The sequence below is a fragment of the Saccoglossus kowalevskii genome, chromosome 2 (assembly GCF_978046115.1).
Source record: "Saccoglossus kowalevskii chromosome 2, keSacKowa6.1, whole genome shotgun sequence".
Classification (NCBI taxonomy): Eukaryota; Metazoa; Hemichordata; class Enteropneusta; family Harrimaniidae; genus Saccoglossus; species Saccoglossus kowalevskii.
In genome coordinates this window covers 35000477-35012855 of record NC_140642.1, presented here as the reverse complement: position 1 = coordinate 35012855, position 12379 = coordinate 35000477, and the positions used below count along the sequence as shown (strand labels likewise).

Genomic DNA, 12379 nt, shown 5'->3' with positions numbered 1-12379 from the left:
ATCTGTCCAAAGTAATGCATTCTCATTCATTCATTGATTTTGAAAAATAGTGAAACAGATTTGCTGGGGATTCTCTACTATTCATCACTAATCCTATTTCAGTCTGCTTTGCTTTTTATGTGGATTTTCATTAATTGCCTCTTCCCGTTAGCACTTTTTAAAATTTTTTTTTGCTCATTGCAGATTCTTTCATACTTTGACCACTTAAACATGGAAATTCTGTTTTAACTAAACTAATGCTAGTAAACTTATCACTAATGACATTCTCATCTGTCTAGTTTGTGTTGTACTTATACTTGTATATAATGCTGTCTTCTTTCTTATATCTGCTCTTCATACAATTGCCTTGTGTCTTTTTGTTTCATATTTATACAGTGCTTCAACATTTTTACATTGAATTACAAAATAATGTAACATATTTCCTAACTCTTTTACCATGCTAGCCATGGCACATTTGACACATTGAAAATATACTAACATCAAAAGAGCTTGTCGGTTTCTTTCAGTAGTTTTTTATGTTTACTATCATTCTTTTGAAAGTCACTTACCGGTATGTATGAAGCTGGAGAATGTTACATTTAAGATGTAACTTTAGAATTATAGACAATAAGCTGCAGATAACGTCTTTGACATTTCCAAAAGAAAAATGGTAAACTTTGAAAACGTACTAAAAGAAAGTTTCTTTGTTAGCATATTTTTCTTTGCTTGCCCATCAAATATACGGTGGCTATCTCTGTAATTTTCCTTCTTGACAAAAGAAACTTCATAATATGGGAGGGGGGGGGGGGGGCTAGTGTATGAAGAAAAATATTACAAAGCAAATGATAAGGTCAACAAATATTTAGCATTGATGTCCTTTCCCTGTGATTTTAAGCTTTGCAATAGCATGTATAAGCTGTCTGAAAGTATATTTCATATTCTCGTTCTTATTTAATGACTGAAACTAATCCAAACCAGAATGTCTGTTATTTTTGGCAAGATGTTACAAGATATCAATCATACCATGGCTACAATATCTGTTCCCAAATCTGTCAGCCAGGAACCTGTGTTATTTCAAGGGTGAATATACTACCGGTAATACCTGAGCAGTGTAGTCACAGTTAGTGTTTACAGAGAGTGTAAAGTTACATTGCGAATGTTCCCACGAAAAGCAGTGCTTGTGATGTAAATAGTACAATATGTTTCTGTTTATACAAAAACTAGCGTTTAAATTCAACAGTTATTGGTGTCTACATTACCTGCAATTAGCACAGTATTACCATGCAGAATCACAACAAACTAAAACCCAAAGGTAGAAATGCAGGTGAATCAGATTGGAAGGAACTCGTGCACCCATGAAACGAGCACATGTACACTAGTTCAAAATCATGGTATTATTGCCACATATCACAATTAAATAAACAGAACAAAAATACAATACACATTTCATTCCTGAAAATGTCAAAAACGTATCCCTTGCCCATTATGGAACATAATTTATAGACTCCTTGGTGGGTGCCTCACACATTCATTGGTAAGTTTCTACTATTTCAGAATCAGTGAAAATGGAGTTGACAAGTAAGTGGTTATACTTGAGGAGTGGTACAGTGCACCACCAATAAATTAAAGTTTTCTTGGTACAGCAGGAAAGAAATTTAGTAAAAATACTACATGTGAACGGGGATGCCAATAATATCTGTATTGTGTTCACTGTGAGAAATACTCGAGACTATGGTGGGGAGAGGGGGCATACTGTTGTTTGTTATAAACCAAGGCTGTAAATGTAAACCAAACCTCAGACCAAACATGCCCAAACATTTGCACTATTGTAAATGTCACACAGTGATTATCAGGAAAAACAATCTTACTATTATTACTTCACACTCGCATCACATGTTTTGACATGTTATTGACTTGAACATCTTGCCGGTTCATTACCAAAATGATAACATTATTAGTAAATGAAATCAAATTCAAAAGAAAAATGTTAGTAATACTGCTATTAAACCTTGTATCAAAATGTGAAATAGAAAATTATTTAGACTTAATCATAAGCATTTTTTACCTACATGTATGGACAAAATGTTATTTTTAATAAAAATACCCTCCTCACATAAATATAACTTGAACCAAAGACACTAGAAAATAAATAGTGTCTTTGCTTGAACTACATTTATAGTGTCTGGGGTGCAGTTACTGTGTGGTGTGAACTGACTGGTACTAAGTGACAATACCCCTCATAATGATGAATCCTCATTATAATGGTTATTTGCTGTGATGCCCATGCCTGCAACTCACACATATTACATTTTTCCGTCCAAAACCTTGCATCATTTATTGAAGCATTAACCTGTTAAAATCACCATGGATATCCAAAGTGTGAGCAGGTGATGTAGTAAGAAACAGCAGAGTAAGAATACAGTACACTTATGTTTCTATAGCAACTGAAATATTCATGTTTTTGCTCACCACACATATTCAATTAAAAATGTGCTAATTTTTTTTTGACAGAATTTTAGAGAAAATTCAAGAAAAATTGTAGGGACAATTTCAGAATAAAAAATCAAAAGCCACATGGATTTATTTTAGAGAACAAATTAACTAAAAGATATTTGTTTTTTGACGTAATATAATGTGTAGTTTACAGAAAGAACAGATGACAACAATCTACTAGTACTTGTATTTATTTTGGAAAAATGTATTTTCTGTAGAAGACATATGTATAGTCACAGTACATGACATAATGGCTCTTGTGAGGCAATCAAATTTATATACAATAGTCTCGCAATTATTGAGTTATTCTGCCGTAAACAATAATGCAAAAACCACAAAGTGTAGCCACCCCCAAATGCATTTATTTGTAGATACGATATTTGGTATAATATTCTAAACTGGAATATGAAACATTCAGTCTCCAAAAAAGTGTCCAATCAAATCTCTCACGGTATATGTACATATATTTCATTAGATTAATATTAAATGATTTTTCCCACAACCAATATGAATATGTTGTCATGGCAATATACTAATGTACAAACTAAAACATATTCACAGAAAAATAATGGTTTGCATGCAAAATATACAAATAAAATATTGTATTTCATTAAAAAGTGAAAATTGTTAAAATTCATACAATGCTTTCAAGATGTTGACACACAGATAAACTATTTGTAATTAGTGAGGTCTACTATAGTAGTCCTACGGTGCAGGCTTATATCATAACAATAATAGCCTATTACAGCGAAATATAAACACTTATTAAGACCAATGAACTGATCAATTTCAACAGAAAATACACTTAAAAAAGATCGGCTTACAAAAAAAATATTTAGTTGTTGTCAGGAAACAAACAAAACTGAAAGAGGTGACCAGTAGACATCCATACACCAAATATGAAAATTTCACTATATGTGACAACACTCAGTTATATTATAAGCTCCGAATCAACTGTCAGTTGGATTAAAAAATTGAAAAAAGATAATGCTACCCAAGGGATGCATAAACTGTAGTTGACATAAGAGTCTGTTATGGAAGTTACCAAGTTAAACAAATTCATCTGTAATATAACAGTGATCCAGTTGTGGAAAATATGAAATTTTGTACTACGCATTCAACAACATGATTACAAGTAGGTGTTTGCATTTACTAACATTTGACATAGATTTTATCTGTTGGTGTAATTATACAATGGAAAGTTACTGTATCATTCACAATATACTCTGGAGCCAAGGAAGAACCAAACAAACGAATGTGATGAAAGTCAAAGTCCCTTACAGTTAGCTGGGTGGTGTAATTCATTTTTTTAAATATACTGCCATTTCTCTTACCATAGAAGACTGCCATTATTTTCACTGATCTTTCTTCACGTTCTGGACCGGGATTAGAAATCTCCAGAACAGGTTCTCTGTTATTGCTGCCAAGCCTATCAGTTCTGCCACCCATTGCAACAGAAACAAACCAATCCCAGTTTAGTATACGAGAAGTACCATTAGATGAGTAGGCTGGGAAGACTTTGACATATCGGTTATTATCATGGTGTCTTTTTGAATAGTTTGGCAAAGTGAATTTACACGAATAGCCCTGATAATAACGCCTGGGTGTGACTTTACACATTGCCCAATTGGGATTTGGTATGGCTGTAGCATGAAATTTGTAACTACTATTGATTTCATCTCTCATGGCCGGGTAACAGGCATTGATGGCTTCATCTTTTTCTATTGAGTCCAACTGCTCACCAGACATCATTGGATAGCGAACAATTGGTAACAATGTACTGAGATTGCATTTGATATCATCAGATGAACATGATCTATCATACGCAAATGCCCAATCTTTTACACTCTTGAACAGTGTGTACTCATCTGGAACATGCACATCAGAGGACTTCAATATTTTCACAAACTGATCAATATCTAGATTCAGAAATTTCTTGGAATCAATAAGAAGATCTATGTTTTGTTGCATAAATCCAAGACATTCAAAAGACAGACGTTTAATGGAAAACTTGGTGGCATACTGATCCCAGCCAATTACATTGTCACAGTTCAATTCCCTACACATGTAATCAATACATAAATTAGACAGTCTTTGTACCATGTATTTATCAGCTAGTGTTCGTAATGGTATCACAGTATCATCAGAAATAAAGATACGATTGGTATACAGGAACTTCAGAAAATCAGGGAACACTGGTTCACATTGGAATGCTTCTTCTAAATCAATCTCCTGTGTATTGCTTTCAGCCCATGTATTACCAGTCAACATTGTACGAAATACATCACTACTACTCACAAGTATCAGCTTATGTGCATAATATCTCCTGTCCCCTACACATAGAACAATGTCACTAAGCTCAGGATTATTCCAATACTTTCCAATCTGACATAAGAACTCATCTGCATTGGCCACTTGGTTGGCACCATACGCACTACTATCTTGGGCAATGGCTGCTAAGTCAGAAGACAATGAAGGTTCCATTCTACCATCTCCAATATGACTTGATGATCTTGCCATACTAGAAAAAAATAAACATAGTGAAACTAAACACTGTCTTAAACCTGACTGCTGTCTGAGAGTGTGTTTGTGTTGACTGCTATGTTATGTCACAACCGGGCCAACTCGGGAAGTTTGGGGAAAAGACAATGACAAAATCAATATGTAAAAAAAGTGTTTTGGTTATTTTCTCAAACATGCAACTTGAAGCGTTTTCAAAATAAATTTTATACATTTTACATTTCACATAGCAATGAATCAATACAATCATGTGACACTACTTCCCCAGATAGATGCCCATTGGCCACTGCAACCATGTTACTTTGGGCACCCTGCGGTGGCGACATGAACGCACGTGTATAATCTGATTGCCTGTCTGAGCAATGTAAAACCTGATTGCCTGTCTTGTGTTTTGTTTCAAAGATCATGCCCGGTATTTTTGACAAAATGCTGACCTGTATTACTATACTTTGGTAAAAATAAATTTTGGTTTGGGTTCTGACCACAAGTCAGCTATTTTGAATCTGATCAGAGAAACAAAATGTGTACATCAAGGTCCCATTATGTTAAATATATAAGTTTGAGTGCATCCATAAAGATCTGTTTCCTTAATAGCAGAAATGCTTGATTTTGATAAATTTAGTCGTCATTCAGCCATCTGGAATTGCATCAAATGAATGCATGTGTATATATGCAACATTACATGTACATTATGTGTGTATAAAGTTTGAACATGATTGGTGAAAGCATATTCGAGATATGACTCTGGAACAGCATACATTATAAAAAATGGTTACCAGTTAGCCATTTGAATCTGATCTGGAAATCAAAATGTTGTGCATCAAGATTCCATCATGTTTAATGTGTGTACAAAGTTTGAACAAAATCCATCCATACATGCCCATGATGCAGTTTAAGAATTGGTGGAAGTGTTATATTTTGATTAATGTTTAGCACAAAAAATGGCCATAATTTTTAACTTCATACAAACAGGGACTAATTAACCTTGATTTGTTAAAAATAGGCTTGAAATTTTAAATGCTATAAAAGATCTATAGTATTATAAACAAATATAACTGATCATAAAAGATGTCCATTACATTAAGTGTCAGGTTATATACCATATATATAAAATATGTTTTTGAAATGCAGTCTTTTACATCCAAAATTTTGGTTCCTCAGATGTCTTAAATGAATTTAACCTGTCTAATCACTGGACTGAATCAATGGTATTTACTATCAGCCACTTGTGAACTTTAAATCATATTTTTTAGGAATCTCACATGAAGTTACAAGGATAGAAGAAATGCACAATTACATTGCTTCCATATTGTTTTGAAGACATACATTACAACAAAATCAGCAAACTCAATAACCATTCAGCTGAATGTACTATATGTCAGATTTCAATAAAAACAAGACATGAAATGTCACAGTCCCCGTTATTTGATTATAAAGTTGTACAAGGAACATCTGCAAACAGGTGAATAAATATGTACTCTTTGTGGTTACAACTCATCATAAAGTGATTTCCGATGATCTAGTTTTGTATTGACAACTAAAAACTTCCACTGACCCATGTTCAGAATCTCAGAGTACACAAGTGCAACAAAACTATTTGTCATACATGTATACTTGCTCAAGAAACTGCATTCACAAATCCGAGTGAACCTTGATGTACCGGTACATGACTTCTTTGTTAATCAGGTCTTAGTATATTACCAGGACCTGGGTTTGTTTCAACATCACCACTGGGCATCAGAATCATTCTCATGTTGTCAAATACAATTTGTTATTAACACAGTAAGGTTTATTATTTAAAATGTATTCATTGTACATAGAACAACATCTGTTAATTTAAACAATTGTAAAAGCTATGTTTTCAGAGCAAGTACATGTAATAATTAAGAAAGCCAGTTGCAATAAAAGGTTGGTCTGCTCATTCCCTTCAATGGAGAAGAAACAAATAATTGTTTGAAGTCTTTTTAGTGCAGTGATATTATTGCATTTCAATCATTATTAATGGGTATAAAATACTGTAAACCATTTAATTTTCACTTCTAGATATATTCAGGATTTTGTGAAATTTGTGTACAACATTTCAATAAAGTCCCTGACATTCCATGTTGTAGGAACCCAGAAAAAATTGCCTTGCGAAATTGAAGCAGTTCACAGCACCACTGTAAAAAAAAAAATAAAAAAATAGGTTAAAATGAGTATAGTCAAAGACATACACATGTGGGTTCATAAGATATATGTCCCAATCTGAGTGGTTCTAGGGATTAGTATCACCAGATTTTACTCTCCGTGATTCAATATCAGTCCTATGTATAACGCAGTGTTGATCAGGCGAACTAATTGACAATGGCCCTACAGGTATCGCTATGAAATCACAGTAGTTTTGTATTCTTCTAGCATTTCGACTATGGAAAAATATTTGTTTTTGAAAGTGGACAAATTATTAGAAGAAAAACAGAAACTATTTTTTTAGTATGAATTCTAGTAACTGAAATGCAGGATTGAAAAAGAACAAGACAATACGCAGGATTGATAAACCTTCCGCGAGCACTCCTGAAATTTCAGATCATTGGTACCATGTTTTTGGATACATTCAATGACCTAATACATAAAATCACATTTGTTATTGCTCAATCACTTGACCCTGTATGGCACAAGATTGCAAGCTTCTATCATATAATTGGGTTATTTATTTGATGCAACGAAACATGCATTCACAGCAGACGGAAATTCGTTTGAGATATTACTGGATTTTTGTATTCAGTTTTCCATTTCAACCACAATCATCACTTAGTAAGCTGTGATCGCGCATTGGGATACTGACTGTGCATAAATGCGCAGTGTAGTGTCATCAGAAGACTGATTGTTTGAGAATATTTTGCACCATTACGCAATTTCAAATATTATATTAATTCACAGACAACAAAATAAAGATTTTCAATAACAAACAAGTTTTCCCACAGTTGATGATTGTATGGCAATTACAAGGCCTTGCCAGTTTTACTTTGGAAGAAGTTGAAAACAGGTAACAGGAAGGGGCTACATGACTACATCTTTTTTTTTTTAATTTTAATCAAGCATGATTTTTTTAATTTTTTTTTCACAAATGTCTATTTCAGGGCAACAGAAACAAAAACAATAAATGTGTAGGTAGGCATTTTAACAATTGCACAATTAATATTGGATGAAAACGTCATTACCGATATAAATCATAATCATAATTAAAAATAAGATCACATTTAATTTAGTCAGTTTTCATAATGAAATACATAATAACATGTATTTATAAATTTGAATAAGGTTCAACGGCCTTTTCATTTAGTGCCAATTTATACACCATAAAACCTCTGGTTTAGGTGTCACACTCAGAGAAGAGTGAAAGGCCTTTGGTTCATAGGCATCGCGAAATGTTGGAATTGAATCACCCCAAAAAATTCACATACTGTAACATCCATTATTTTTTTATAATCTTGTTGATAACGAAAAGTAAAGTATGTTCTAAAAGAAGTTTCGAATAAATACAAACACGACTACATTGCTTAGTGGTTAGTACCAGTAGCGAATGATCACGGTAGCACAATCTGGTCATTCTGTGTTTCGCAAGTGAATAACTTGCTTGTTTTCGAAGTATTGCAATTGTTGATTATTATTCAGTAATGATTATAATAACGCACAAAAATTTAATTCGTTGAATTTTTATAAATTGGAAGTAATATTCAACTTAGTTTCATCGTAAACGAATGATTTCCATCGAATGTAAATGCGCGAAGCGATAGATATCCGTCTTGTTCTCATTTACACGTGGCTCATTTAAATATGTTAATGACGGTTCAGTGACCTCGTGGTGAACGCAACGCGGTAGTAGATTTACCGATGTTCTGGCAAGATCTTTATGCTTTGATTTTGACAGGGAAAACGGCATGATTTTTTTTTTAATCAAAAAATTAGTTGTTTTCAAAATATAAACTGAGCATTCAAAGAATAATTTAACATTGTTCGCAGAAATAACAGCTCATTGTCGAAACGAAGCTTACCCATTCGGGCTATTCACAATAGGTGTCAATGACTACGGTAAAATATAAAGTAGACTCTTTTAGGCGCCAGGAGTGAATGAAATATCTAAAATATTTTTAAAAAAAATTAAAAAAAATGCCGAAAAAACGGCGGGCGATTTCATGGTCCATTGCAGACTACTCGACCGAACGTCCATACACGTGTTGTCACTGCACATCGGCCATGTTGAATCGTACAAGATCGGCAAAATCTTCATTACAACTAACAGTTTAATGCTCACAACATAAAAATACGAATATAATCATATGCAACCTACTATTATATAATGAATAAATTGATCGACACCCCCCCCCCCCCCGAGTTGTGGATATTTCAGAAATCGCGTCACAAGCAAAAGACCGGATAACGATTTACTAACTTGAAACTATGTTCCCATGAATTAATCGTCCGTGTACAATAATTTGACAGGGTATACAATTTACAAACTAGTTTCGTAGATTGGAGACAATTGTTTGCTTTTTTGGCTTTTCACAAGAATATAAAGCTGGCAATCATCATAATATTCACGTCGGTACGTACGTCACGGAATGTACACCAATCGTACTCCAAAATACATTCAATTTTGTAGAAACTGGAGAACTTACCTTTGCAAACACGTCTCTTATGCCGCCTTCTTGAAGTTCTTGAAATCAAATAAGGTTACTAGTTCTTCTAGTAACTAGTGAATGAGACCACTGAGTCGAACAGAATACATGTATAAACAGTACTATAATAAATTGCACGCAATGGAGAAATCATGTGCTGTAGCGTTACTCACAGATCTAATCTACTGTAAAATATTTTATTTCAGCTGGAATTATCATTCGCTGAAATAACTTTTTCTGGCTGTTTTTGTATTGAATTTATTTTCATTGATTTTTGACAAGTTTGACTGTAAAATATAGGAAAAAGGGAATATTCGCTGGATTTTATTTTAACTGAAACATTCCTTCAGCGAAAATAGCAAAAAAATGTTGCAAGCAAAAATAAAGTATTTTACAGTAATTAATCTATTCTGAGCATGCGCAGACGTTCTGTCAATGTTGCCGGGAGAGGTAATTTTTGATAAAAATCGTGAAAAAGACCCACTTGGGATTTTCAGATCTGGAAAAAAAATTACGTGCATACTCGGAAGACACTTGTTCATCAACCTGCCAAGTTTCACTGATACCTGCTGTAGAATTTCTGAGAAAATGTTGGAGACGGAAAAAGGACAAAACCTGAATTATAAGTCCCCTTTTCAGGCTGCGCCTGAACGGGGACTAAAAAAATAAAAAAATAAAGCCCAAACTAGGATCTCATTTCAATCAGATTGATTCACAACATACTTCAGCATTGTAATTGAAAATATTGTATGACAAAAAGCAAAATTACAATAATGACAGAATGTTTTAACAGTCTTTTGCTACTAAAATGCTGTTCTTTGCTACATCACCTGTGAGTATCCAATGGCCCCAATGATAATGGTATGATCTGATGAGTTGAACCAAAGTTAAAGCAAAGTTAGCTGAATGGTTAGCTGGTTTGCTGACTGTTCTGCAATGTATGTTTCTGAAATATTATGGTGCCCGTTGTAAGGTGAGGCAAAATAATGCCTTCTTCTGTCTAGAATATATAATGAATATCATATTTGATGGGTTCTAAAATATATGCACCAATTAAAATAATTGCACTGTTACATTTCCATCCATAGTCGACTTGGCCAGTACATTAAAAACAACATGAATATTACTGACTGTAAAAGGAGCCTATCACAAAGTTTTTGATAATATTTGGAAATGCTAAAATAGTTCACACAGTTGTTGCTATATCATAAATATCATAAAAAATATCCATTTCAGTGCTTACGAGACACAGATGAGTTGTACAATATGATGAGGCGTAAAACTAAAATCAAGGTTAATAAAAATGCAGTTTTTAATGCCCCACACATTTTATCCCCGGATGATCCCTCCCCTTCTTATTGGAGACTTTAAACTGAAAACGAGGCTTCAAGCACATGTAAACACCGACATAACATGCTTTTTTTTTATATCAGCACCCCCAAATGTTGGTCTGGCACATTTTTACTCAGCAGATGAACTCTTCCTTCATTTTAAGAGAGGTAATGTTTTGCAATAATTTGAAAAAAACGAGGCTAAACGAACCCATAAACGCCCGTATAATGCGCATTTTCGCAATCAGCACTCCCAAATTTAAAAAAAGCTGGTCTACCTGGGACGTTAAATTTCAGGCAGCCTCAATATAGTATAAGAACGCAAGCGAGACCGTCCGGGGCTGTCCGATGGTAATAGGCCAGATGTGAGTTTGTTTTCAATGTTGTCACAAGATCTAAAATAACTATAACTGTGAATAGCCAAAAAGGGAAGAAAAAATGAGATAATAATGTTTATATACCTGACTATTCTGACAGAATGGACAACCTATGATTTCTAAAGAATCTCTATAATCTCTGCTGCCTGTGTGGAAACATGGAGTTCCGTTCGATGATTGAACCAACCACAGTCCCTCTATCACGGGACTGTGAACCAACCCTGTTCGCCTGTGCTAAATTTGACCGCAATGCATTAAACCAAGTTACCTGTATTCACGGCAGAAGATTTGATACATACAAGATGTATATGCAGCGTCGCATAGAATCACCAAATAACAGGTAAATTTCTGTGAAGATCGGATAATATCATATCATATTAGTACACAACATTTGTTAGCCGATGTTTGATCCTAAGGTGCGCCCTCAATAAACCTTCGAAAAGGTCAAGGTACTTTGGCTGACCCGGAAGAATTTGATGAAAGTGGCGCGGTTAAGGTATGTTTTGTTGAGACATGTATCAGTTAGTGTTTAGCGTAGTTTTAATAATTATGAGTTAAAGTTGTAAGACAGTTATAAAAGATCGTTTAGCTGTTAACTGATAGACCAATACACTGTCTTTGTTTCCGGCTGCTCGACTGGATTTTGGAGATCGAGCAGCACTCCTATAAGGGGTGAACCATTTGACATCCTGGGGGAGGGCAAGTGGATTGCGAAGTGTGCAATTTTATTTTTTCAGTCAGTCGTCACCGCTGGGAATTTATATTCGCTTTCTTTAACGCAGCAATTCGTTTTGCTTGGCAATTAAATTTGTTTTTTTGTTCTTTTGCATTTAATAAAAAAGTGCATGTCTTCTCTGTAACACATATCAGATAGAAAAAGAACAAACAATTGTGATGTCTATGCCTAACACATAAAACATTCTATTTACTGAAGCAAGACAAATTTTATTTATATTATGAGCAATAAATCCCTGTCAATTCCTTTAGGCCTATTGTGGATTTTGTGGACACCTAGATATTTATG

The 12379-nt window shown here is 34.0% G+C and overlaps 2 protein-coding genes across 3 annotated transcripts in view; one reads left to right on the top strand and one right to left on the bottom strand.

The window, feature by feature from the left end:
* Positions 1-2647: 2647 nt before the first annotated feature.
* On the bottom strand, positions 2648-11777 carry LOC100375630 (BTB/POZ domain-containing protein 17-like). Of its 2 annotated transcripts, none has more exons than XM_006819421.3 (2): positions 11624-11777; positions 2648-4993 (listed from the first exon to the last, which is right to left on the bottom strand). In XM_006819421.3, exons 1-2 carry the CDS (start codon positions 11650-11652, stop codon positions 3625-3627), a joined length of 1398 nt encoding a protein of 465 aa, XP_006819484.2. In that variant the 5' UTR covers positions 11653-11777; the 3' UTR covers positions 2648-3624. The 2 variants fall into 2 exon arrangements, with proteins under 2 accessions (XP_006819484.2, XP_085351066.1); XM_085494940.1 differs by having other exon boundaries at positions 11655-11777.
* A 35-nt stretch (positions 11778-11812) lies between these two features.
* LOC102809841 (S1 RNA-binding domain-containing protein 1-like) overlaps positions 11813-12379 on the top strand; it is a 52690-nt gene continuing 52123 nt past the window's right edge. The window contains exon 1 of the mRNA XM_085494921.1: positions 11813-11851. The gene's annotated coding sequence lies outside the window, so the exon portion shown is untranslated. The remainder of the gene's footprint in view (positions 11852-12379) is intronic.

Coding starts and splice junctions, on each gene's coding strand:
- LOC100375630 (XM_006819421.3), bottom strand. CDS start 11,652: ATGTATCAAATCTTCTGCCGTGAATACAG. Junction 4,994..11,623: donor ATCTTCTGCCGTGAATACAG/GTAACTTGGTTT, acceptor ATTTTTTTCTAG/TATGGCAAGATCATCAAGTC.